The 27,370-nt window shown below is 43.1% G+C and overlaps 1 protein-coding gene across 1 annotated transcript in view; it reads left to right on the top strand.

The window, feature by feature from the left end:
• Positions 1–27,370, top strand: part of caprin1b (cell cycle associated protein 1b) — a 200,413-nt gene that overhangs the window by 64,481 nt on the left and 108,562 nt on the right. Inside the window, exons 6-9 of the mRNA XM_041197734.1 lie at positions 5,084–5,218; positions 7,208–7,260; positions 19,106–19,192; positions 20,047–20,211. Of these exons, the coding sequence (XP_041053668.1) occupies positions 5,084–5,218; positions 7,208–7,260; positions 19,106–19,192; positions 20,047–20,211 (440 nt within the window). The remainder of the gene's footprint in view (positions 1–5,083; positions 5,219–7,207; positions 7,261–19,105; positions 19,193–20,046; positions 20,212–27,370) is intronic.

Below are 27,370 nucleotides of genomic sequence, written 5' to 3' on the forward strand. Positions count from 1 at the left end.
AGACTAACTGTGTGCAATAATTATTGGGGTCACGATTGTTATGTTTGTGATTATATATGTGACTGAGGCAACTCACTGGATTCTTTCTTCCCTCTCCACCCTGTTTGAAAAGAACTGTTCACTTTTTTGGAATGCACATTAAAGATGTCTCATTTAACCATGTGAAACTTAACTTGGGCATTGTTCATCTTTGGAGGTTTTTTTGTTCAATGTTAATTGCATACAGATCAGAACGCTGGCCAATCTATTTCACTTTTCTAAATCTAGTCATTTGTGTCTTGCTGTGTAATTTGAGAATAAGTTGTTCGACAATTGGGTTGATTGGACTGATGTCTTTTAAGGAAGGAAATTTGTTGCCCTTGGCTGGTCTGGCCTACACGTGACTCCAGACCCACAGCAATGTGGTTGACTTTTAAATACCCTCTGAAATGGCCTAGCAAGCCACTCAGTTGATAGACAGGGCTAAGTGACCCACAACCAATGGATCCGTTCTAAGCTCTGCAGTCCTGTCACACCCAGTCACGAGTAGTGGTGGACAATTAACTCACTGGAGGAGGAGGCTCCACAAATATTCCCATCCTCAATGATGGAGCAGCCCAGCACACCAGTGCAAAAGGTAAGGCTGAAGGATTTGCTATAACCTTAAGCCAGAAGTGCCGAGTGGATGATCCATCTTGGCCTCCTCTGGAGGTCCCCAGCATCACAGATGCCAGTCTTCAACCAATTCGATTCACTCCATGTGATATCAAGAAACAGCTGAAGGCACTGGATACTGCAAAGGCTATGGGTCCTGACAATATTCTGGCAATAGTACTGAAGACCTGTGCTGCAGAATTTGCTGTGCCCCTAGCCAAACTGTTCCAGTACAGCTACAATGCTGGCATCTACCCGGCTATGTGGAAAATTGCCCAGGTATGTCCTGTGCACAAAAAGGACAAATCCAACCCAGCCATTTACCGCCCCATCAGTCTGCTCTTGATCATCAGTAAAGTAAAGGAAGGGGTCATCAACAGTGCTATCAATCGGCACTTGCTTAGCAATAACCTGCTCACTGATGCCCAGTTTGGGTTCTGGCAGGGTTGCTCAGCACCTGACCTCATTACAGCCTTGGTTCAAACATGGACTGACGAGCTGAAGTGCGAATGACTGCCCTTGATATTAAGGCAGCATTTGACTGAGTGTGTCATCAAGGAGCCCTAGCAAAACATGAGTCAATGGGAATCAGGGGGAAGCTTTCTGCTGGTTGGAGTCATGTCTAGCATAAAAGAAGATGGTTGTGGTTGTTGGAGGTCAGTCATCTCAGCTCCAGGACTTCACTGCAGGAGTTCCTCAGGACAATGTCCTCAGCCCAACCATCTTCAGCTGCTTCATCAATGACCTTTCTCCCATCATAAAGTCAGAAGTGGGGATGTTCCCTGATGATTGCACAATGTTCAGTGCCATTTGCGACTCCTCAGATACTATGTCAAAATGCAGCAAGACCTGGATAATATCTAGGCTTGGGCTGACAAGTGGCAGGTAACATTCGCACGACCAGGATATAGGGTCTCCAGGGAAGGAGCTATAAGGAGGGGGTATCGCAATATTGATCAAGGAAGCAATTTTAAGTATTAAGGAGGAATAACATCTTAGGCTTCTCAAATGAAGCCATATGGGTAGAACGTAAAAACAAAAAGGGAACAATCACATTGCTAGGCCCCCAAACAGTCAGAGAGAAATAGAAGAGCAGATATGTAGGCAAATTTCAGAGAAGTGTAAAAATAATAGGGTAGTAATAGTGGGGGGGGTTTCAACTTCCCCAACATTAACTGGGTTAGTCATAGTGTGATAGGTTTAGAGAGAGCGGAATTCTTAATATGCCTCCAGGGAGCTTTTTAAGCCAGTATGTAGAAGGCCCTACAAGAGAGGGGGTGTTCCTGGACTTAATTTTAGGGAATGAAGCTGGTCAAGTGGTAGAGGAATTAGTGGGGGGGGAGCATTTTGCAGATAGTGATCATAACTCCATTAGATTCAAGGTTGTTATGGAAAAAGACAAGGATGGGCCAAAAATCAGAGTTCTAAATTGGGGAAAGGCTGATTTTAATAAGATCAGATATGATTTGGCCAAAGTGGACTGGGAGCAGCTACCTTTAGGTAAATCTGCATCAGAGCAGTGAGGCTCATTCAAGAAGGAAATAGGGAGAGTACAGGGCCAACATATTCCGGTAAAGATATAAAGGGTGGGACTAACAAATCCAGGGCACCCTGGATGTGGAGGGATATACAGGATTGGATAAAGAGGAAAAGGGAGGCTTATGGCAGATAACCGAGGGCTCAAAACAGTGCAAGCCCTAGAGCAGTATAGAATGTGTAGGGGGGAACTTAAAAATGAAATTAGGAAAGTAAAAAGGGGGCACGAAAAAACATTGGCAGTTAAAATAAAGGAAAATCCAAAGTTATTTTACAAGTACATAAAGAGCAAGAGGATAACTAGGGAAAGAGCAGGGCCCATTACGGACCATATTGGTAATTTGTGTGTGGAGCTGGAAGACGTAGGTAGGGTTCTAAATGAATGCTTTATATCACAAGTGAGGGGGACGACATGGGTATGGAAATCAGGCAGGACTGTGATATAATTGAAAAAATTGGCATAGAAAGGGAGGAGGTTTTATGTGGTCTGGCAGGCTTAAAAGTACATAAATCTCCAGGCCTGGATGAAATGTATCCCAGGCAGTTGAGTGAGACAAGGGAGGAGATAGGGGCGCTGGCAATAATTTTCAATACCACTCTTGCCACAGGAGAGATGCCAGAGGACTGGAGGGCAGCCAATGTGGTACTGCTATTCAAAAAGGGAGGAAGGGATAAACAAGGGAACTACAGGCCAGTCAGTCTAACCTCAGTGGTGGGGAAACAATTGGAAGCAATTCTGAGGGACACAATTAATCTACACTTGGAGAGGCAGGAATTAATCAAGGACGGTCAGCATGATTTTGTTAAGGGGGAGGTCATGTCTGACCAATATGATTGAATTTTTGGAAGAGGTGACCAGGTTTGTAGATGAGGGCAATGCATTTTGCGTAGTCTACTTGGACTTCAGCAAGGCTTTTGATAAGGTCCCATATGGGAGACTGATAATGAAGGTAAGAGCCCATGGGATCCAAGGCAATTTGGTAAATTGGATCCAGAATTGGCTGAGTGGCAGGAAACAGAGGGTAATGGTCGTTGGATGTTTTTGTGACTGGATGCCTGTGTCCAGCCAGGTTCCACAGGGATCTCTGTTGGGTCCCTTGCTGCTTGTATATATAAACAATTTAGATTTGAACGTAGGATGGGTTGATCAGTAAATTCGTGGATGAGACGAAAATTGGTGGGGTAGTAAATAGGAGGATAGCCTTAGATTGCAGGAGGATATAGATGGGCAGGTTGGATTGGCTAATCAGCGGCAAATGGAATTTAATCCAGATAAATGTGAGGTGATGCACTTGGGCAGGGCAAACAGGGCACGGGAATACACAATGAATGGTAGGACCCTGGGAAGTACCAAGGGTAGAGGGACCTGGGCGTGCATCTCCCTGAAGGTAGGTGGTTAAGAAGGCGTATGAGATACTTGCCTTTATTAGCCGAGGCATAGAATATAATAGCAGGGAGGTTATGCTGGAACTGTATAAAACGTTGGTTAGGCCACAGCTAGAGTGCTAAGTGTAGTTCCGGAATCTGCATTGTAGGACGGATGTGATTACGCTGGAGAGAGAGCAGAGGAGATTTACCAGGATGTTGCCTGGGCTGGAGAGTTTTAGTTATGAGGAGAGATTGGATAGACTGGGGTTATTTTCTCTGGAACAGAGGAGCTTGAGGGGGGGGACATGACTGAGGTGTACAAAACTGAGGAACATAGATAGGGTAGACAGGAAAGAGCTTTTCCCCTTGGTGGAAGGATCAATAATCAGGGGGCATTGATTTAAGGTAAGGGACAGGAGGTTTAGAGGGATTGTGAGGAAGAATTCTTTCACTCAGAGGGTGGTGGGAATCTGGAACTCACTGCCTGAAAGGGTGATGGAGGCAGAAACCCTCGGAACATTTACAAAGTATTTGGATGTGCCATGCGATGCCATGGCATTCAAGGCTATGGGCCTAGTGCTGGAAAATGGGATTAGAATAGTTCGTTCCTCAGAACTTCCTAATGTCATGCCATTCATTGAGTACTTCCTTGCCAAATTACTCCTTCCAAAGTGTATCACCTCACACTTTTCAGGGTTAAATTCCATCTGCCACTTATCTGCCCATTTGACCATCCCGTCTATATCTTCCTGTAGCCCAAGACACTCAACTTCACTGTTAACCACCCGGCCAATCTTTGTGTCATCCACAAACTTACTTATCCTAACCCCCACAGTCATCTATGTCATTTATATAAATGACGAATAATAGGGGACCCAGCACAGATCCCTGTGGTACGCCACTGGACACTGGCTTCCAGTCACTGAAGCAGCGTTCTGTCATCATCCTCTGTTTCCTAGAACTAAGCCAATTTTGAATCCACCTTATCAAATTACGCTGTATCCCATGTGCATTTGCCTTCTTTATAAGTCTCCCATGTGGGACCTTGTCAAAGGCGTTGCTGAAATCCATATAAACTACATCAACTGCACTACCCTCATCTACACACCTGGTCACCACCTCAAAAAAGTTCAATCAAATTTGTTCGGCATGACCTCCCTCTGACAAAGCCATGATGACTATCCTTGATCAAACCTTGCCTCTCCAAGTGGAGATAGAGAAAATACTGAAGGAGAGAATCTAATAGTTTCCTTACCATTGATGTGAGGCTCACTGGCCTGTAGTTCCCTGGCTTATCTCTACAACCCTTGTTAAATAGCGGAACAACACTAGCTGTTCTCCAGTCCCCTGGCACCTCCCCCGTAACCAGAGAGAAATTAAAAATTTGGGTCAGAATCCCTGCGATCTCCTCCCTTGCCTCCCTCAGCAGTCTGGGGCACAAATCGTCTCGACCTGGAGATTTGTCCACTTTTAAGGCTGCCAACACCTCCAATACCTTGTATTTGTTTCAGAACAGTCAAATACTGAAGTAATTTCTAATTTCCAGATAAAAGCCTGAAGACAATTGTCAACAGGCTGCTACAGAGTGGCTACTTTGACAGCATTCATAATCACCAGAATGGTGTGTGTGAAGAGGAGGAACCGTCCCCTGTACCTGTTGAAGAACAGCCTCCAGAACCAGGTATAAAACTAGTATGGTCTTTTCCAGTTAAATAGAGTACTTGCATTTTAATGCATGAATTTTAATATATTACATTGCTTTTTACTTTGCAGAAGCTTTTATTCATGCTGGTCACAAAATCTGTTCCATTGTAGGACACAAACCTCGTGCCTTGGTTCACTGACATTTTCCCTCCCTTCCCCCATATGCTTATTCATGCCTTAGTAATCATGAATTTTTTACACTTAAATCAGATATTTTAACATGGTTTTATAGATTCCCATAGGTTTTAGATTCTAATTAATGCCATTTTATAAATATTATTGTGCACCTCATTCATTAACTGTCTCTTTTTGGAAGTATAATGCTCTCTAAAAGTGAAATTCAAAATGCTACAGTGATCAATGTGACTCCCCAAGACCTAACTTTTGAATCTCAGCTTAGTCCTACTTATTCTTGTACTGCTTATTTGTTTTTTTTCCCCTCTATTCTTGATCATTTGGAGACTTGCAAGAACTGTTCTCGCCGGTGTTGCCTCATCAGTGGAAAATCCTAATTTCAGAACACCCAAATCTATTTTGTATCAGCAAGCTGGGAACAAAATGGGAAACATAAATTTACCCTTGAAGGCACCAAGGTCCCATAGTGTACCCACATCTGACCCGTGAAAACAAACACCTGGACATCTTCCTACATAACAGTTATTTAGAACAAATAGTTACATGCTCAACTGGACTGCACTTTACCTGAAAAAGTGGTATCAAAGCAAGCAAAAATGATTGCTCCTGCCTTCCTTTGTTTTCATTTTTGTTTATGAACAAAACTTGGCTGAAAATTGCCCTAATTTGTATGGGTGACTAAGTGTGACTTCTATTTAAATATCCAAATTAGCTCTGATTTTAATGAAGAGTATGTGACTTATGAGATGGTATGCCTTGTGTATCAGTCCAGTCACTATCTCTTACAGCTAACATGATTTGCCTATGATACATATCTCACCTGATTAAAAACTCAAATGCATCCTGCAGGATCCTTGAGGAGCCTGGCAACAGGTTTTTTGTCTTCAGATTCTTTCTCTTCCTCGGTTTTCTAATTTCTGCTTGTAAGCTTCTGGAACTAATTCACATTAAGTACAGCTGTCTTAACTGTATAGTAATCTGCAGATTGAAAGGGTTGAATAAACCTCCCCCACTTTCGCTACCAAAATACTCCTTTTTTAAAACAAAATCCCAAATTTTTCCTGGCCATTGTAATTTCTCAAAAGATACAAAATAAATTGCAATTCCTTTCTCACTACATTTGGCGCCAGGTGAATATTCCTTGCCAAATCAAAACCGAGTTAAAGCTGACTAGTCAAGTCTCTCTGCTACTCCCAGTTCGTGTAATCAAACTCTTTCACTGTCCCATTGAAATTTTCTTTCTAATTTGTAGTTCTAGTTTCTCTTTTTTCCCTTTCTCTTTGAAACGCAAGGCTTTCCTGCTCTGTTGCTCTTTGGAATTTAAGTTCAAGTTGTCGTTTGTTAGGACAGAACTTGAGCATTGCTGAAAAAAGAGACATGTCGAATCTTCTTACCCTCATGAGGACACATGGCCTGATGAGTGCAAGACGAACAGCTTTAACATGTCTCTTTTTTTTCAGCAATGCTCAAGCGTAAACTGAGCCCCTGTCTGCCCTCTCAAGTGGATCCAAAAGATCACATGGCACTATTTTGAAGAAGAGTAGGGGCATTCTCCCTGGTGTCCTGGTAACTATTCATCCTCAGCCAAAATCGCTAAAACATTATCTGGTCATTATCTCATTCCTGTTTGCGGCACCTTATGCGCAGATTGGCAGCCGCATTTCCTTCAATACAACAGCGACTGGACTTCATAAGTACTTCATGAGCCGTAAAGTGCTTTGGGATGTCACAAGTTTGTGAAAGGTGCAATATAAATGCAAGTCTTTTATATTTTTTCATGTGTCCTGTTTTGACTTAAATCACATATATTATTTTAACCATACTTTTGCAGAGCCTGAAGCAGCTGAAGAATATGTGGAGCAAACTGATGTAGAAGCAAGAGAGGTGAGTGACATCCTATTTCTAGTTACCAGATTTTACAGCAGTGTGACTGCGATAAACTAGTTGCTAATAATATAGCATAAGCAATAGGACCAGGAGTGGGCCATTTGACCCCTTGAGCCTGCTCCATGGCTAATCTGATTGTGGTCTAATCTCCACTTTACCACCTCCCCCTCCCTCCCTTAACCTTTGACTGCTTTGTGGTTCAAAAATCTCTCTCACTCAGCTTTGAATATATTAATTGACTCAGCCTCCACTGTTCTCTATGGTGATGACTTACAAAGATTAACAACCCAATGAGAGAAGTTTCTTAGAAGTCTTAAATCAGCTTAAAAGAAACTGTTGCCCCAGGTTGTAGATTCACCCACGAGGGAAACATCCTCTCATCAACTACTCTTAAGCCCCCTCAAAATAGAAGGAAAAGGTGGAGGGAAAGCTCTATTAACTAAGGATGACATTCGTACAATTGTAAGTGGTGGCCTTAGTTCTAAAGATCAAAATGTAGAATCATTTAGCATAGAGGTAAGAAGTAGCAAAGGTAAGAAGACATTTGTGGGAGTAGTATATAGTTCCCCTAACAGTAATTACACTGTAGGACAGAGTATACAGGAAGAAATAATTGGGGCTTGTAAGAAAGGTACTGCAATAATATTGGTCGATTTTAATCTACATGCAGATTCGATGAATCACATGAGCTCAGTGTTGTCAGGACAATTTTTTAAAGCAGCACATTCTAGAGCTGACCAGAAACCAGGCTATTCTAGACCTGGTAATGTGAAATGAGACAGGATTAATGACCTCATGACGAAATTGCATAGTAACGACCATAACATGATTGAATTTCACATTCAGTTTGAGGGTGAGAAGAGTGAGTCTAAGATTAGTGTTTTAAACTTAAATAAAGGCAATTATAAGGGTATGAAGACAGCTGGCTAAAGTGAGCTGGGAAATTAGGTTAAAGGATAGGACGATAGTTGCAGTGGCAGACATTTAAGGAAATATTTCCTACTCAGCAAAGATTCTTTCTAGTGAGAACGACACTAGGACAAGGTTGCACCATCCGTGACCATGGAAGTTAAAGGTACAATCAAATTGAAAGAAAAAGCATACAATTCAGCAAAGATTAGTGTTAGATCAGAAGATTAGACACAATTTAAAAACCAGCAAAGAATGACTTTTTTCTTTAAAAAAAGGAGAAATTAGAGAACAAGAGAAAGCTAGCTATAAGTATAAAAACAGATGGTAAGAGTTTTTGCCAGTATTTGAAAAGGAAATGAATAATTGAAGGGAGCATTTGTCCTCGAGTGCGAATGGGGAATTAATAATAGGAAATAAGGAAGTGCAGAAGTGTTGAAAAGATATTTTGTTTGTCCTCACTGTAGAAGACACAGATAACACCCAGAAATACTTGTAAATCAAGAGGTGAATGGGAGGGGGGAACTCGAAACAATTACAATCATCAGTGAAAGGGTACTGATGGACTTCACCCGATGGTCTTAAAAGAAGTGGCTGCAGAGAAAGATGCATTGGTTTTAATTTTCCAAAATTCCCTAGATTCTGGAAAGGTCCCATCAGATTGGAAAGTAGGAAATGGAACCCCTATATTGAAAAAAGGAGGGAGACGGAAAGCAGAAACTTCAGGCCAGTAAGCGTAATACCTGTCCTAGGGAAAATGCTAGAACCTGTTGTTAAGGAATTTACAGCAGGGCACTTAGAAAATCTTAATGCAATCAGGCAGAACCAACATGGTTTTGTGAAAGGGAAATTTTACTTGACTAATTTATTAGAGTTCTTTGAGGAAGCAACAAGCAATGTGGATAAGGGGGGAGCCTGTAGATGTGGTGTCATTGGATTTCCAAAAGGTATTTGCCAAGGTTCCACATCAAATGTTACTATGCAAAATATGTGCTCATGGTGCAGGGGGTAACATATTACCATGGATGAAGGACTGGTTAGCTAACAAGAAACAGTAGGCATAAATGGGCCATTTTCAGGTTGACAAGCTGTAACCAGTGGAGTACCACAGGGATCAGTGCTAGGGCCTCAACTATTTTCAATCTATATCAATGACTTGGATGATGGGACAGAATTATGGTAGCTAAATTTGCTGATGACACAAAGATAGGTAAAAGAGTAGGTTGTGAAGTGGACCTGTGTCTGCAAAGGAATATATATGTGAAGTGAGTGGGCAAAAGTTTGGCAGATGGAGTATATTGTGGAAACATGTGAACTTGTCCACCTGGATGAGAAGAATAGAAAAACAATGAACGCTTTCAGTTCTGGTTGAAATACATTGCAATTCTACTTCAGTACCAAGAATTAAATCTAGCACAAACACTAGTGGTCCATATTATTTCCTAAACTCTCCTATGCTGAAAGAAAGACTGGTTGAAAATGACAATCACAGTGAATATAGGAAAAGCTGCTATTTGAGCTTCAGCCAGAAATGTTAGATTTTTGTAAACTGGAAAATTTAAGTTCTTTGTATTACTGATGAGCTTTAGTATTGCTAGCTTTTATCTATAAGATGAAGACCTGATGCCGATTTCACATGCAAAGTCAAAAGCCTGATCCTTTGAAAAATGAGTAATTTTGCTGTCCTTTCCAATTGTTAATGGGTTTTGAATTAGGTAAAAGAAACCAAGGTTATGTCCTCTAACTGATTTGATCATCTTTGAACTCACGCTAGTATCCACTAAAAGCTGGTGAGTCAGAGAAGGGTTAATTTCTATCTAAAGTCTCCGTTTTTTCCTTTAATTTAGCAATGAACTAAAAACTACCCTGCAAGAAAAGTTTAAGTTTGATTCCAGCCTTAAAACAGGGATAGACAAGTGCTCTGAGTAGCTGCAGCTGGTTAATTAGGTAGCTAATTTAAGCTGGTTTTCAGAAGGTTGAAGCAGTTGTTTTTCAGGGAGAATAAAAAGAGGCTTCCTCAGTGCTGTCTCATCTGCACTGAGTGTGCACGCAAAGCAACACAGAGTGTAAAGTGAGAGTTAGGTGAGGGAGGTACTTCTACCTTTTTTTCCACCTTCAGCAGCTGGCTCTTACTTCGGTACAGGGGAGGAAGCTGATTGGTGGGTAACTGGTTAGTTATTCTACTTATTCTAATTGTAATAAATAGCTTGTAAAGTTATAGTTGGCAGGTCAGCTCGGTTGAGTCGAATGCGCACCCTGCAGTATATGGGAAGTCATGGACCCTCATGTGCCCTATTCGGGCAGTCTGAAGTGTCACCTGCTGCAAAGCTTGAGCTCCGGATTTCGGAGTGGTGGCTGAAGTCACTGCTGTGTATCCACGAAGCAAAGAATTAGTGGATTTCATGTTTAGGGAGGTAGTCACACTACAGAATAGGGACGTCCACGCAGAGAACAAATGGGTGACCGCCAGGCTGTCTTGAGAGAACCAGACAGGTAGTTCAGGAGTCCCTTAATCTATCTTGCTTGCTAATTGGTTTTCTGTTTTCAGTATTGATAAGGGCGATGATTCCTCTTGAGAGTGCAGCCAGAGCCAAGTCAGTGGCACCATGGGCAGCTCAGCTGCACAGGAGGGGAGGAAGAAGAGTGGAAAAGTAATAGTGATAGGAGATTCGTTAGGGAATCAGACTCCAAGATGGGGTGTTGCTTTCCTGGTGTCAAGAGTCAAGGATGTCATGGAGCAGCTGCAGGACGTCCTTTTGGGGGAGGGTGAACAGCCAGCAGTCGTGGTCCACATTGGTACCAATGACATAGGTAGGAAGAGGGATGAGGTCCTCAAGGCAGATTTTAGGGAGTTAGGAAAGAAATTAAAAAGCGCTAGTGAGCATTGGAATAGGAGGATTGATCGATTGAACATGGGGTTGGAGAATTAGTTAGGAGGGAAGGCATCAGATTTCTGAAGCATTGGAACCAACTCTGGGGCAGGTGGAATCTGTACAAGATGGACAGGTTGCAACTTAACAGGTCTGGAACTAATATCCTTGCTGGGAGATTTGCTAGTGCTGTTGGGGAGGGTTTAAACTAGGTCATCAGGGGGCTAGGAACCTGAAAGATAGTTCAAATTGGAAGGAATTAAAGCTGGTAACAGGAAGTAGAAAAGTAGTGAGCAAAATTGGAAGGCAGGTGAAACAAAGACGAACATCAACGAAGCTTAAGATGTGGAATGTTGTCGAAAAGACAAAAGTTAAGGGCACTTAACTTGAATGCACGCAGCATTTGCAGTAAGGTGGATGAATTAAAGGCACAAATAGAAACTCACCAAGGCTCCTTAGACAGCACCTTCCAAATCCACAACCACTACCATCTAGAAGGACAAGGGCAGAAGATACATGTGAACAACACCACCTGGGAGCTCCCTTCCAAGCCGCTCACTATCCTGACTTGGAAATATATGCTATTCCTTCAGTGTCGCTGGGACAACATCCTGGAACTCCCTCCCTAACAGCACTGTGGGTGTACCTACACCACAGAGACGACAGAGGTTCAAGTAGGTAGCTCACCACCTTCTTAAGGCCAATTGGTAATGGAAAATGAGGAGATGGCAAATGAATTGAACAGGTATCTTGCATCAGTTTTCACTATAGAGGATACAGGTAACATCGAAGAAGCAACTATAAACCAGGAAAAGGAAGTTGGGAAAGAAGTCAGGAAAATTACAGTCACCAGAGAAGTGGTACTGAGTAAATTGTTGGAACTGCGAGCTGACAAGAGTCCGGGTCCTGTTAGACTTCATCTGAGGGTCTTAAAAGAAGTGTCTATTGAGATAGTTGATGCGTTGGTTTTAATTTTCCAAAACCCTGTGGATTTGGGGAAGGTCCCATTAGATTAGAAGATAGCAAATGTAACTCCATTATTCAAAAGGGAGAGGGACAGAAAGCAGGAAACATAGGCCAGTTAGTTTACCATCTGTCGTAGGGAAAATGTTAGAAGCAATTATTAAAGAAGTTCTAGCAGGGCACTTGGATAAGGTCAAGTTCATTAGGCAGAGTCAAATCGTTTTGTGAAAGGGAAATCGTGTTTAACCAACTTATTGGAGTTCTTTGAGGAAGTAATATGTGCTGTGGATAAAAGGGAACCAGTGGATGTACTGTACTTCGATTTTCAGAAGGCATTTGGTAAAGCACCACATCAAAGGTTATTGCAGATAACAAAAGCTCATGGTGTAGGGGGTAACATACTGGCATGGATAGAAGATTGGCTGACTAATAGGAAGCAGAAAGTAGGCATAAATGTGTCTTTTTTCAGGTTGGCAGGATGAAACGAGTGGTGTGCTACAGAGTCAGTGCTGGGATCTCAACTGTTTACAATTTATATAAATGACTTGGATGAAGGGATGGTTACCAAATTTGCTGATGACACAAAGATAGGTAGGAAAGTAAATTGTGAAGAGGACATAAGAAGGCTACAAACAGATATGGATGGGTTAAGTGAGTGGGCAAAGATCTGGCAGTTGGAGCTTAATGTGGGAAAATGTGAAATTGTCTATTGTTGCAGGAAGAATAAAATTAAAGCATGTTATCCACTTGGTAAGAGATTGCAGAGCTCTGAGGTACAGAGGGATCTGGCTATCATAGTGCAAGAATCACAAAAGGCTAGTGTGCAAGTACAGCGAGTAATTAGGAAAGCTAATAGAATGTTATCATTTATTGCGAGGGGAATTGAGTACAATAGGGAAGTTATGCTTCAGTTGTACAGGGTGCTAGTGAGACCACATTTGAAGTACTGTGTACCATATTGGTCACCTTATTTAAGGAAGGATGTAAATGTGTTGGAAGCAGTTCAGGGAAGGTTTACCAGACTAATACCTGGAATGGGTGGTTTGTCTTATGTGGAAAGGTTGGACAGACTAGCCTTGTATCCACTGGAGTTTAGAAGAATAAGAGGCGACTTGATTGAAACATAGAAGATCCTGAGGGGTGGTAACAGGGTGGATATGCATAGGATCTTTCCTGTTGTGGGAGAATCTAGAACTAGGGGTCACTGTTTAAAAATAAGGTTTCACCCATTTATGACAGAGATGAGGCAAAATTATTGCACTTGAAGGGTCTTGAGTCTTTGGAACCTTCTTCCTGAAAAGATGGTGGAAGCAGAGTCTTTAAATATTTTTAAGGCAGAGTTGAATAGAATTTTTGGTAAGGAAGAGGGTGATAGGTTATTGGTGGTAGGTAGGATGCAGATTTCAGGCTACTATCATTTCAGACATGATTTTATTAAATGACAGAGTATGTTCAAGGAGCTGAATGGCCTACTCCTCCTTGGTCATAATTAGGGATTGGCAATAAATGCTGGCCTAGCCAGCAAAGCCCATATCCCTTTAAAAAAAAAAGGTAAGGGGAGAAGATCTAATTGCCATGATGGAAATATGATTGCAGGGTCACCAAGACTGGGAACTGAATATTCAAAGATACTTGACATTTAGGAAGGACAGGCAAAAAGGAAAAGGAGGTGGTGTTGCGCTGACAAGGGATGGGATGAGTACACTAGTAAGGGAGGGTCTCAGATCGGAAGAATGAAATGTGGAATCTGTTTGAGTGGAGCAAATAAACAGCAAGGGGCAAGAAACATTGGTAGGAGTTGTTTATAGGCCACCAAACAGTAGTGGTAGTGTGGGGCACAGTTTTAGTTAGGACATTAGAGAAGCATGTAGCTGGATAATATGCTAACCATGGGTGATTTCAATCTGCATATATGCTGGGTAAACCTAATGAGCACTGATCCTATGGAGGGCAAGTTTATGGAATGTGTTTTCTATAACAGTATGTTGAGGAACCAACTAAAGAGAACAGGCTATTTTAGATCTAGTTTTATGTAACAAGAAAGGGCTAATAAATGTAAAAGAATCTTTAGGGATGAGTGACCATATTATAACAAAATTTTACATTATGTTTGAAAGTGAGATAGTTCAATCTGAAGCCAAGGTGTTACATTGGAACAAATTCAAACTCCAGTGCAGTTCCAAGAACACTCAGGAAGCTTGCCACCATCCAGGACAAAGCAGTCCACTTGATTGGCACCCCATCCACGCATATTCAGCCCTTCCACCTCCGACGCACAGTGGCAGCAGTGTGTGCCATCTGCAAGATGCATTGCAGGAGCTTACCAAGGCTCCTTAGACAGCACCTTCCAAACTCATGACCGCTACCATCTAGAAGGACAAGGGCAGCAGATACATGGGAACACCACCACCTGGACATTCCCCTTTAAGCCATGCATCATCCTGACTTGGAATATATCGCTGTTCCTTCACTGTTGCTGGGTCAAAATCCTGCAATTCACTCCGTAACAGCACTGATGTACTCCCTACTACTGATGTAAGGCCAGCAAGCTCTGTGGTTCCCCTTTTTCTCTCTCCCTCCTTTAAATAGTGGGGTGACATTTACTGCCTACCAATCTTTAGGAAACATTCTGGAATATATAGAATTTTGAAAGATGATCACCAATGCATTCACTATCTCCATAGCCATCTCTTTGGGGTGTAGAATATAAGGTCCTGGCGGCTTATCAACCTTCATTCCCATTAATTTCTCCAATACAACCTTCTTACTAATACTAATTTTTTTTAATTCCTCATTCTCCCTAGTCACCTAGTGCCATCTACAAGATGCATTGCAGGAGCTCACCAAGGCTCCGTAGACAGCACCTTCCAAACTCATGACTGCTACCATCTAGAAGGACAAGGGCAGCAGACACATGGGAACACCACCACCTGGTGTACCTACACCACATAGACTACATCGGTTCAAGGAGGCAGCTCAACACCACCTTCTCAAGGGCAGTTAGGGACAGGCAATAAATGCTGGTCTAGCCAGAGATGCCCACATCCCATGAAACAGTAAAAAAAAAAGAAAAATTATGAAGGTGTGAGGGACAAATTGGCTGAGGTGGAATGGGAAAATACGTTAAAAGATATGATGATACAAAGGCAATGGATAGTCTTTAAAGAATTATTACATAGTTTACAGCAAAGGAGACCAAGAAACTGATAATGAAAGGGAGAATAGAATACGAATGTAAACTGGCAAATAACATAAACGACTGTAAAAGCTTCTATAGACACGTAAACAGGAAATGTTTGGCTAAGACAAATGTGGGTTCATTATAGACAAAGTCAGGAGAATTTATAATGGGGAATAGAGAAATGGCAGAGAAGTTAAATGATTACTTTGTCTGTCTTCATTGAGGACGATACAAGAAGTCTCCCAGAGTTAGAGATCCAAGGGATTAGGGAGAATGAGGAATTGAAAAAAATTAGTATTAGTAAGAAGGTTGTATTGGAAAAATTAATGGGACTGAAGGTTGATAAGCCCCCAGGACCTTATATTTTACACCCCAAAGAGATGGCTATGGAGATAGTGAATGCATTGGTGATCATCTTTCAAAATTCTATACATTCTGGAATGTTTCCTAAAAGATTGGTAGGCAGAAAATGTCACCCCACTATTTAAGGGAGGGAGAGAGAAAAAGGGGAACTGCAGAGCTTGTTGGCCTTACATCAGTAGTAGGGAAAATTCAAAAATCTATTATAAAGGATGCGATAAATGGATCCTTGAATAATAATAATCTGATTGGGCATAGCCAACATGGATTTATGAATGGGAAATTGTGTTTGATGAACCTGTTGGAGTTTCCTGAGGATGTTAGTAACAGAATTGATAAAAGAGAGTCAGTAGGAGTGGTATTCTTGGATTTTCAGAAGGCTTTTGATAAAGTGCCCCCACAGGAGGTTGGTTAGTAAAATTAAAGTGCATGAGATAGGCAATAGACTGACATGGATTAAGGGGCATAAAACAGAGTAGGAATAAACAGTAAGTTAAAAGCAAAAAACTGCAGATGCTGGAAATCCAAAACAAAAACAAAAATACCTGGAAATACTCAGGTCTGACAGCATCTGCGGAGAGGAACACAGTTAACGTTTCAAGTCCATATGACTCTTCAACAGAACTAAGGAAAAATAGAAAAGAGGTGAAATATAAGCTGGTTTAAGGGGGTTGGGACAGGTAGAGCTGAATAGAGGGCCATTGATAGCTGGAGATAACCAAAAGATGTTATAGACAAAAGGACAAAGAGGTGTTGAAGGTGGTGATATTATCTAAGGAATGTGCTAATAGGTGACATTAAGGGTAGAAAGCAGGACGAGCAAGGTACAGATAGCCCTGGTGGGGCTGGGGGAAGAGATCGAAATAGGCTAAAAGGTAAAGATAAAACAATGGATGGAAATACATTTAAAAATAATGGAAATAGGTGGGAAAAGAAAAATCTATAAATTATTGGAAACAAGGGGGATCGGAAAGGGGGTGGGGATGGAGGAGAGTGTTCATGATCTAAGATTGTTGAACTCAATATTCAGTCTGGAAGGCTGTAAAGTGCCTAGTCGGAAGATGAGGTGCTGTTCGTCCAGTTTGCCTTGAGCTTCAGTGGAACAATGCAGCAGGCCAAGGACAGACATGCGGGCATGAGAGCAGGGTGGAGTGTTGAAATGGCAAGCAACGGGGAGGTCTGGGTCATGCTTGCGGACAGACCATAAGACAAGAACAGAAATTAGGCCATTCGGCCCATCGTGTCTGCTCCACCATTCAGTCATGGTTGATAAATTTCTCAACCCCATTCTCCCGCCTTCTCCCTGTAACCTTCGATCCCCTTACCAGTCAAGAACCTATCTATCTCGGTCTTAAATACACTCAATGACCTGGCCTCCACAGCCTTCGGTGGCAATGAATTCCATAGATTCACCACTCTCTGGCTAAAAATGTTTCTCCTCATCTCTGTTCTAAAAGGTCTTCCCTTTACTCTGAGGCTGTGACCTCGGGTCCTACTCTCTCCTCCTGATGGAAACATCTTCCCCACGTCCACTCTATCCAGGCCTTTCAGTATTCTGTAAGTTTCAATCAGATCCCCCCCTCATCCTTCTAAATTCCATCGCGTATAGACCCAGAGTCCTCAAACGTTCCTCATATGTTAAGCCTTTCATTCCTGGGATTATTCTTGTGAACCTCCTCCGGACCCTCTCCAGGGTCAGCACATCCTTCCTGAGAAACAGGGCCCAAAATTGCTCACACTATTCTAAATGTGGTCTGACCAGAGCCTTTTAAAGCCTCAGCAGCACATCCCCGCTTTTATATTGTAGTCCTCTCGAAATAAATGCCAACATTGCATTTGCCTTCCTAACTTACCGACTCAACCTGCAAGTTAACCTTAAGAGAATCCTGGACTAGGACTCCCAAGTTCCTTTGCACTCCAGATTTCTGAATTCTCTCCCCATTTAGAAAATAGTCTATGCCTCTATTCTTCTTACCAAAGTGCATGACCTCACACTTGCCCATGCTGTATTCCATCTGCCACTTCTTTGCCCAATCTCCTAACCTGTCCAAATCCTTCTGCAGCCTCCCCGCCTCCTCAATACTAAGGTGTTCTGCAAAGTTGTCTCCCAGCATTGGGAGCAGTGAATGCAGTAGACTAAATTGAGGGAAGTGCAAGTGAAATGCTGCTTCACATGAAACGAGTAATAAACAGGTCATTCTTCCATTGGCAGGCTGTGACTGGTGGTGTACCGCAAGGATCATTGCTCGGGGCCCCAGTTATTCACAATATATGTCAATGATTTGGATGTGGGAACTAAATGTAATATTTCCAAGTTTGTGGGTGACACAAAGCTAAATGGGGATGTGTGTTGAGGAAGATGCAAAGCAGCTTCCAAGAAGATTTGGACGGACTTGGTGAGTGCGCAAGAATATGACAGATGGAATATAATGTGGAAGAATGTGAGTTTATCCACTTTGTAGGAGGAATGGACGGGCAGTGTATTTCTTAAATGGTAAAGAAATTATGAAGTATAGATGTACAAAGGGACACGTGTGTTCTTGTCAATAAGACACTGAAAGTTAACACGAAGGCACAGCGAGCAATTAGGAAAGCTAATGGAATGATAGCCTTCATCGCAAGAGGATTTGAGTACAGGAATGTAGCAAAGCCCTGCTTCAATTGTACGAAACCTTGGTTAGACTGCACATGGAATACTGTGAACAGTTTTGGCCCACTTACCTTAGGAAGGATATTATTGCCATAGAGCGAGTGCAACGAAGCTTCGCTAGACTTGTTCCAGTAAGAGAGATTAGAGAAACTGGGCCTGTATTCTCTAGAGTTTCGAAGAATGAGAGGTGCTTTCATTGAAACCTTCAAAATACTTAACTAGATAGACAGGGTAGATGCAGCTAAGATGTTGCCCCTGGTTGGGGGGGGGCTCTTAAACCAGAGGGTGCTTGTGCTACTTATTCCTTTTTGCAGCCCAGTATGTATATGTCTACCGCTAGCTGTATAGCAGCTAGCTACATGAAGGAAAATTCAAATAGTTGTTGCTTTGATCAGGCAGCTCAGTGTGATCAGTGTTGGGGATGTTAGGGGCTTCAAACTGGCTTCGAATGCAGGGTTTCAAAATCACCAGTTTTTGCACTATTTTTGTAAATGCCCATCTCTATTTATGATGGGAGGGCCTCCATGTACAAAGTTTCCAGCTCTTGATTCTTTCTATGGCTTGGCACTTTTTTAGTTTAGACTACGTTTGTGTCGTCACATGATGTATTTTTTCCCTGCTGAAACCAAAGACCTAGGGGTGTGATTCAAAGCAAAGTCTTATTGCAGTGTAATGAGAGCTGTTAGCCAATATAGCAGCACCGATTCACCAAAATGATTTCTAATTATATGTGGAGCTTTAAAACCACTTTAATGAGAAAGGCTGCTTACGGTTGGTAATTTTTTATTTTTACTATTTTCTTTGGTAGCAAAATGACCCTGGCTATAGTTGATAACTTTATACTAGGGATACTTATTCCCCATAGGTTGGGGAAGATTCTTTTTCATTAACAATAAATTTGTTTTCCAGTTTGTGAACAGGCAGTTCATTGCAGAGACACAATTCAGCAGCAGCCAGAAAGAGCAAGCTGATGAATGGAACACAGAAACTGTTGAGGTAACTAATTTATATGTCTATAATGTATATGATGCATATATGTTTATGTGTCTAGTTTCATTTGGAGGGCTGGAGGAGAAATTTTTAGGTTCTGGCCCATTTTGTTTCTTGTACAAGGCTGAACATAACTGCAGTTGCATAGTGTTTTTCTAGAACACAGTCGTATTACAGTTTTATATTTGGTTGCCAGCTAGACTGTGCAAATTTCAGGGGTACTTGCAGCCCTCTGGTATCTTGCCTTAAGTGTCAGCCCTTAAACATGAATCTAGATGCTGAGTGGCAGGCTGATTTCTTGTAGAATGCATTATAGCCTGTGGAATATTCTCGCCTCTGCTTTACAGTACACTGAGCAGCAATCTGAAATGGGATCCGTGGCTTTTTTACCCCCTCTCTAGTAGAAGGATACTGAGGTAAACTAGTGCTACGGCTGTCACTGTTAGCTGAGATCAGGTAATAGCACAGCAAGGGATTGAACCTGAAGATCTACTCTCCTGCTGTGTATGATGCTGGACCAAGTGATGCCTTTGCATGAGGCCGTTGGGAAACTTGCCAACCTGAAACCTGTGCTGCAAAACCAGCTGCACTGGAGTATATTTGCAGTACGTTGCATCTGGACCTTGAAGTATGTGAAACTAATGCTGAAGTATTACAGAGGCCACGCCCTCAGATATTGTAAACAAAATGTTGTGAGAAAGAATGGGTAGCTTCCATTTTCACTGGGTAAAAACAGCAGAATGACTTCTTGAGGCATTGCAAAATTATATTTCATTTTTGTGTCTGTTTCAGGACTTGTCATAGGAGTTGTCATAGATAAAATCTAAATGAAATCTTTAAGTATGCCTTCTATTTTGTAGGTTGTAAATTCACTGCAGCAACAGCCACAACAGCAACAAGCGCAGCCAACCACAGCACCTGAAAACCATGCACTGAACCCTGTTGCTCCCTCAGACCCTTTGGTTAGAAGGCAGAGGGTACAAGACCTTATGGCACAAATGCAGGGCACTTTCAACTTTATACAGGTAAGCAACATTCTGTTGTTTTTAAATCGATTCCAAAGGCTGAAATGCAATATTCAGATACATTTATATCAACATTTAGCACCTTTTTAGCATTGTGATCCACAACAACCACACCTGCAGTGGGTGTATGCACTTGAAGAGCTTTGGCTCAGAGTTAATGAGCTGGAACCTGAGCTTTGGACACTGTCATGCACCAGGGAGGAGATAAGATTGCCTTGATACTTGTTCCAGGAAACAGTCACACCCCCTTAGGTTAAATGCTTCAGATTTGGCCCATGGTCAGGCGCAAGTGAGGCAGGGATGAGGATTCAGAAGGTAGCATTAGCATGAGGTTCTTGCAGCCTGTGTTGATGAGAGCAGGAACTGCAGGATGGATGAGTAAACTGATCACAGCACTGTTTAAGGTTGGTGGTGGTGGGGGGGAGAAGTGGGAGGGATCGTATGGTTGTAGGGACAAGCAAGCAGTGATAGGAGCAGATGATCAAAAGATGCCACAGACCAAAGAACAAAAGAACGCAGGTGTTGAAAGTGGTGATATCTAAATGAATGTGCTAATTAAGAATGGATGGTAGGGCACTCAAGATCCAGCTCTAGTGGGGGTGGGGTGGAAAGACTAGCAGGGCATAAAAGATTTAAAAATAATGGAAATAGGTGGGAAAAGAAAAATCTATATAAATTATTGGGAAAAACAAAAGGAAGGGGAAGAAACAGAAATGGGGTGGGGATGGAGGAGGGAGTTCAAGATCTAAAGTTGTTGAATTCAATATTCAGTCCGGAAGGCTGTAAAGTGCCTAGTCGGAAGATGAGGTGCTGTTCCTCCAGTTTGCGTTGGGCTTCACTGGAACAATGCAGCAAGCCAAGAACAGACATGTGGACAAGAGAGCAGGGTGGAGCGTTAAAATGGCAAGCGACAGGGAGGTTTGGGTCATTCTTGCGGACAGACCTCAGGTGTTCTGCAAAGCGGTCGCCCAGTTTACGTTTGGTCTCTCCAATGTAGAGGAGACCGCATTGGGAGCAACAAATACAGTAGACTAAGTTGGGGGGAAATGCAAGTGAAATGCTGCTTCACTTGAAAGGAGTGTTTGGGCCCTTGGGCGGTTAGGAGAGAGGAAGTGAAGGGGCAGGTGTTGCATCTTTTGTGTGGGCATGGGGAGGTGCCATAGGTGGGGGTTGAGGAGTAGGTGGTGATGGAGGAGTGGACCAGGGTGTCCCAGAGGGAACGATCCCTATGGAATGCCGCCGGGGGTGAGGGGTGGTGAAGGGAAGATGTATTTGGTGGTGACATCATGCTGGAGTTGGCGGAAATGGCGGAGGATGATCCTTTGAATGTGGAGGCTGGTGGGGTGATAAGTGAGGACAAGGGGGACCCTATCATGTTTCTGGGAGGGAGGAGAAGGCGTGAGGGCGGATGCGCGGGAGATGGGCCGGACACGGTTGAGGGTCCTGTCAACGACTGTGGGTGGAAAACCTCGGTTGAGGAAGAAGGAGGACATGTCAGAGGAACCTGTTTTTGAAGGTAGCATCATCAGAACAGATGCGACGGAGGCGAAGGAACTGAGAGAATGGGATGGAGTCCTTACAGGAAGCGGGGTGTGAGGAGCTGTAGTCGAGGTAGCTGTGGGAGTCGGTAGGCTTGTAATGGATATTGGTGGACAGTCTATCACTAGAGATTGAGACAGAGAAGTCAAGGAAGGGAAGGGAAGTGTCAGAGATGGACCATGTGAAAATGGTGGAGATTGGAAGTAAAATTAATACATTTTTCCAAGTCCCGACGAGAGCATGAGGCAGCACCGAAGTAATCATCGATGTACCGGAGAAAGAGTTGTGGAAGGGGGCCGGAGTAGGACTGCAACAAGGAATGTTCCACATACCCCATAAAGAGACAGGCATAGCTGGGGCCCATGCGGGTACTCATAGCCACATTTTTTATTTGGAGGAAGTGAGAGAAATTGTTCAGTGTGAGAACAAGTTCAGCCAGACGGGGGAGAGTAGTGGTGGAGGGGGACTGTTCAGGCCTCTGTTCGAGGAAGAAGCTAAGGGCCCTCAGACCATCCTGGTGGGCGATGGAGGTGTAGAGGGATTGGACGTTCATGGTGAAGAGGAAGCGGTTGGTGTCATGGAACTGGAAATTGTTGATGTGACGTAAGGTGTCAGAGGAATCACGGATGTAGGTGGGAAGGGATTGGACAAGGGGAGAAAGAAGGGAGTCAAGATAAAGAGAAATGAGTTCCGTGGGGCAGGAGCAGGCTGACATGATCGGTCTACCGGGACAGTTCTGTTTGTGGATTTTGGGTAGGAGGTAGAAGCGGGCCATCCGAGGTTGGGCGAATATCAGGTTGGAAGCTGTGGGAGGAAGATCTCCAGAGGAGATGAGGTCAGTGACAGTCCTGGAAACAATGGCTTGATGTTCAGTGGTGGAGTCATGGTCCAAGGAGAGGTAGGATATATATATATATATATATATATAAAAGAGGGGTTGGCCTAATAATTTTTAAAGGATTTGGAACATGCAAAGTTATGAACAAAAAGAGGGAATGTGGCACTAATCATGACTGCTCTTTCAAAGAACCAGCACAGGCACGGTGTGCTGAATGGATGCCTTCTGCGCTGTTAGTCTCTGGTTCTGAGAGTACTGATCCCTGGGGCACATCACTGCATACAAACATAGAGACTAGGAACAGGAGTAGGTCATTCGGCCCTTCAAGCCTGTTCCGCCATTCATTATGATCTTGGCTGATCATTCAACTCAATAGCCTGCTCCTGTTTTCTCCCCATATCTTTTAATCTCTTTCGCCCCAGAAGCTATATCCAACACCTTCTTGAAAACATACAAAATTTTGGCCTTAGCTACTTTCTGTGGTAGCGAATTCCACAGGCTCGCCACTCTATGGGTGAAGAAATTTCTCCTCATCTCAGCCCTAAATGGTCTACCCCATATCCTCAGACTGTGATCCCTGGTTCTCGACTTCTCCACCGTCGGAAACATCCTTCCTAAATCTATCCTGTCTAGTCCTGTTAGAATTTTATAGGTTTCTGAGATCCCCCCTCATTTTTTGAACTCCAGTGAAGATATTCCCAACCGACTCAGTCTCTCCTCATATGACAGCCCTGCCATCCCAGGAATCAGTTGGTTAAACCTTCGCTGCACTCCCTCTATAGCAAGTACATCCTTCCTCAGATAAAGAGACCAAAACTGCACATAATATTCCAGATGTGTTCTCACCAAGGCCCTGTACAATTGCAACAAGCTATCCCTGTTCCTGTACTCTGATCCTTTGGCTATGAAGGCCAACATACCATTTGCCTTCTTTACAGCCTGCTGCACCTGCATGCTTACCTTCAGCGATTAGTGTACAAGGACAGCCAGGTCTCATTGCACATTCCCCTCTCTCAATTTATAGCCAATCGGATAATCTGCCTTCCTGTTTTTGCTACTAAAGTGGATAACCTCACATTTATCCACATTATACCGCATCTGTCATGCATTTGCCCACTCACTCAGCTTGTCCAAATCACACTGAAGCATCTCTGCATCCTCCTCACAACTCGCCCTCACACCCAGCTTTGTGTTATCTGCAAATTTGGAGACATAACATTTAGTTCCCTCATCTAAATCATTAATATATATTGTGAATAGCTGGGGTCCCAGCACCAATCCCTGCGGTACCCCACTAGTCACTGCCTGCCATTCAGAAAAAGACCTGTTTATTCCTACCCTTTGTTTCCTGTCTGCCAACCAGTTTTCTATCCATCTCACTGCTCTACCCCCAATCCCATGTGCTTTAATTTTACACACCAATCTTATGTGGGACTTTGTCGAAAGCCTTCTGAAAGTCCAAATAAACCGCATCCGCTGGCTCCCCCTCATCAACTCTACTGGTTACATCCTCGAAAAATTCCATTAGATTTGTCAAGCATGATTTCCCTTTCATAAATCCATGCTGACTCTGCCACTGTTTTCCACGTGCTCAGCTATTAAATCTTTTATAATGGACTCTAGAATTTTCCCCACTACTGACGTTAGGCTGACTGGTCTATGATTCCCTGTTTTCTCTCTATCTCCCTTTTTTAAATAGCGGGGTTACATTAGCTGCCCTCCAATCTGTAGGAACTGTTCCATAGAATCTCAGAAGATGACCACCAATGCATCCACTATTTCTAGGGTCACTTTCTTAAATACTCTGGGATGTAGATTATCAGGCCCTGGGGAATCCCATCAATTTCCCCAACACCATTTCCCTACTAATACTGATTTCTTTCACTAAACCCTGTGTTCCCCAACATTTCTGGTATGTTATTTGTGTCCTCCTTTGTGAAGACAGAGCCAAAGTTTCTATTTAGTTGGTCAACCATTTCTTTGTTACCCATTATAAATTCCCATGTTTCTGACTGTAAGGGACCTATATTTGTCATCTTCAATCTTTCTCTCTTCACATACCTATAGAAACTTTTACAGTCAATTTTTATGTTCCCCACAAACTTACTCTCGTACTCTATTTCCCCCTTCTTAATCAATCCCTTGGTCTTCCTTTGCTTAATTCTAAAGTGCTCATAATCCTTAGGCCTGTTGCTTTTTCTGGCCAATTTGTGTGCCTCTTCCTTGCATCTAATACTATCTCTAATTTCCCTTTTAAGCCATGGTTTGGCCACCTTTCCTGTTTTACTTTTACATCAGACTGTAATAAACAGTTGTTGCAGTTCATCCATGCACTCCTTGAATGTTTGCCATTGCCTATCCACCATCATCCCTTTACGTAACGTTTACCAATCCATCATAGCCAACTTGCACATCATACCATCGTAGTTTCCTTTATTAAGATTAAGGACCCTTGTCTCAGAATCAACTACGTCACTCTATCTTGATGAAGAATTCTATCATGTTATGGTCGCTCATCCCCAAGGGGCCTCGCACAACTAGATTGCCAATTATTCCTTTCTCATTACACAATACCCAGTTAGGCTGGCCTGTTCTCTAGTTGGTTCCTCAACGTATTGGCCCAGCAAAACATCCCGTATGCACTCCAGGAATTTCTTCTCCTACGGTATTGTTACTAATTTGATTTGCCCAGTCTATATGCATATTAAAGTCACCCCTAATTACATATGTTCCTTTATTACATGTGTCTCTAATATCCTGTTTAATGCCATTCCCAACATCACCACTACAGTTTGGGGGTCTATGTACAACCCCCACTAACATTTTTTGCCTCTTAGTGTTTCTCAGCTCCATCCATACAGATTGCACATCGTAGGAGCTAATATCTTTCCTCACTATTGCGTTAATTCCCTCTTTAACCAGCAATGCAATTCCATCACCTTTTCCTTTTTGTCTGTCCTTCCCAAATTCTGAATACCCCTGTATGTTCAGTTCCCATCCCTGGTTACCCTGCAACCATGTCTCCATAACCCCGACTATATCATACCTGTTTACATCTATTTGCGCGGTTAATTCATCCACTTTATTGCAAATGCTCCTCGCGTTAAGGCACAGTGCCTTCAGGCTTGTCTTTTTTAACATTAATTGTCCCGTTCCCACTATTTTTCACTGAGGCCCTGTTTGATTCTTGCCCTTGATTTCTCTGCCTATCACTTTTCTTATTCCCCTTTCTGTCTTTTTTTAACCTTGATTCCCTTTCCTCTGTCTCCTTGCATCGGTTCCCGTCCCCCTGCCGTTTTAGTTTAAACCCTCTCCAACCACTCTAGCAAATGTTCCCCCTAGGACATCAGTCCCGGTCCTGCCCAGGTGTAACCCGTCCAGTTTGTCTTGGTCCCACCTCCCTCAGAACCAGTCCCAATGCCCTACGAATCTGAAACTCTCCCCTTATAGCATCTATACTGCCACGTATTCATCCGATATATCCTGTTATTTCTACTCTGACTAGCATGTGGCACTGGCAGCAATCCTGAGATCACTACTTTTGAGGTCCTACTTTTCAACTTTACTTCCTAACTCCCAATATTCTGCTCTTAGGACCTCATCCATTTTTTTACCCATGTGGTTTGTACCGATGTGTACCATGACCACTGGCTGTTCACCCTCCCCCTTCAAAACATCCTGTAGCTGCTCTGAGACATCCTTGACCCTAGTACTAGGGAGGCAACATACCATCCTGGAGTCTCGTTTGCGACCACAGAAACGCCTATCTATTCCTCTTACAATTGAATCCCCTATAACTATTGCATTCCCACACTTTTTACTCCTCCCCTGTGCAGCAGTCAACTGCAGTGCAACGAATTTGGCAGTTGCTGCTTTCCTCTGAGAGGCCATTCCCCTCAACAGTATCCAAATCGGTATATCTGTTTTGCAGGGGAATAGCCAAAGGAGATTCCTGCACTGCCTGCCTAGTCCTCTTGCTCTACCCATTCCCTTCCTGCCTGTGGAATCTTAGCCTGCAGTGTGGTCCATGTGGTGTAGTTGTATACACAGTGCTGTTAGAGAGCGAGTACCAGGATTTTGACCCACTGACAGTGAAGGAATAGCAATATATTTCTACATCAGGATGGTGTGTGGCTTGGAGGGAAACATCCAAGTGGTGGTGCTGCCATGTGTCTGCTGTCCTTCTAAACGGTAGCGGTCATGGATTTGGGAGGTGCTATCTAAGGAACCTTGGTGAGTCCCTGCAGCGCATCTTGTAGATGGTACACACTGCTGTCACTGTGCATCGGTGGAGGAGGGATGTTTGTGGATGTGGTGCCAATCAAGCAGGCTGCTTTGTCCTGCACGGTGTCAAGTTTCTTGACTGTTGTGGGAGCTGCACTAATCTAGACAATTGGAGAGTATTCCAAGACACTCCTGACCAGTGCCTTGTAGATGGTGGACAGGCTTTGGGGAGTCAGGAGGTGAGTTACTGGTCACAGGATTTCTAGTCTCTGACCTCCTGTAGCCACAGTATTTAGATGAGGAGTCCGGTTCAGTTTCTGATCAATGATAACCCCCCAGATGTTGATAGTTGGGGATTCAGCGATAGTAATGCCATTGAATGTTAAGGGGCGATGATTAAATACTCTCTTGTTGGAGATGGCCATTGCCTGGCACTTGCGTGGCGCGAATGTTACTTGCCACTTGCCAGCCCAAGCGCCTGCATATTGTCAAGTCTTGTGGTATTGAGACATGGACTGCTTCAGTATATGAGGAGTTGTGAATGCAATCATCAGTGAA

Source organism: Carcharodon carcharias, chromosome 10 (assembly GCF_017639515.1).
Source record: "Carcharodon carcharias isolate sCarCar2 chromosome 10, sCarCar2.pri, whole genome shotgun sequence".
Lineage (NCBI taxonomy): Eukaryota > Metazoa > Chordata > Chondrichthyes > Lamniformes > Lamnidae > Carcharodon > Carcharodon carcharias.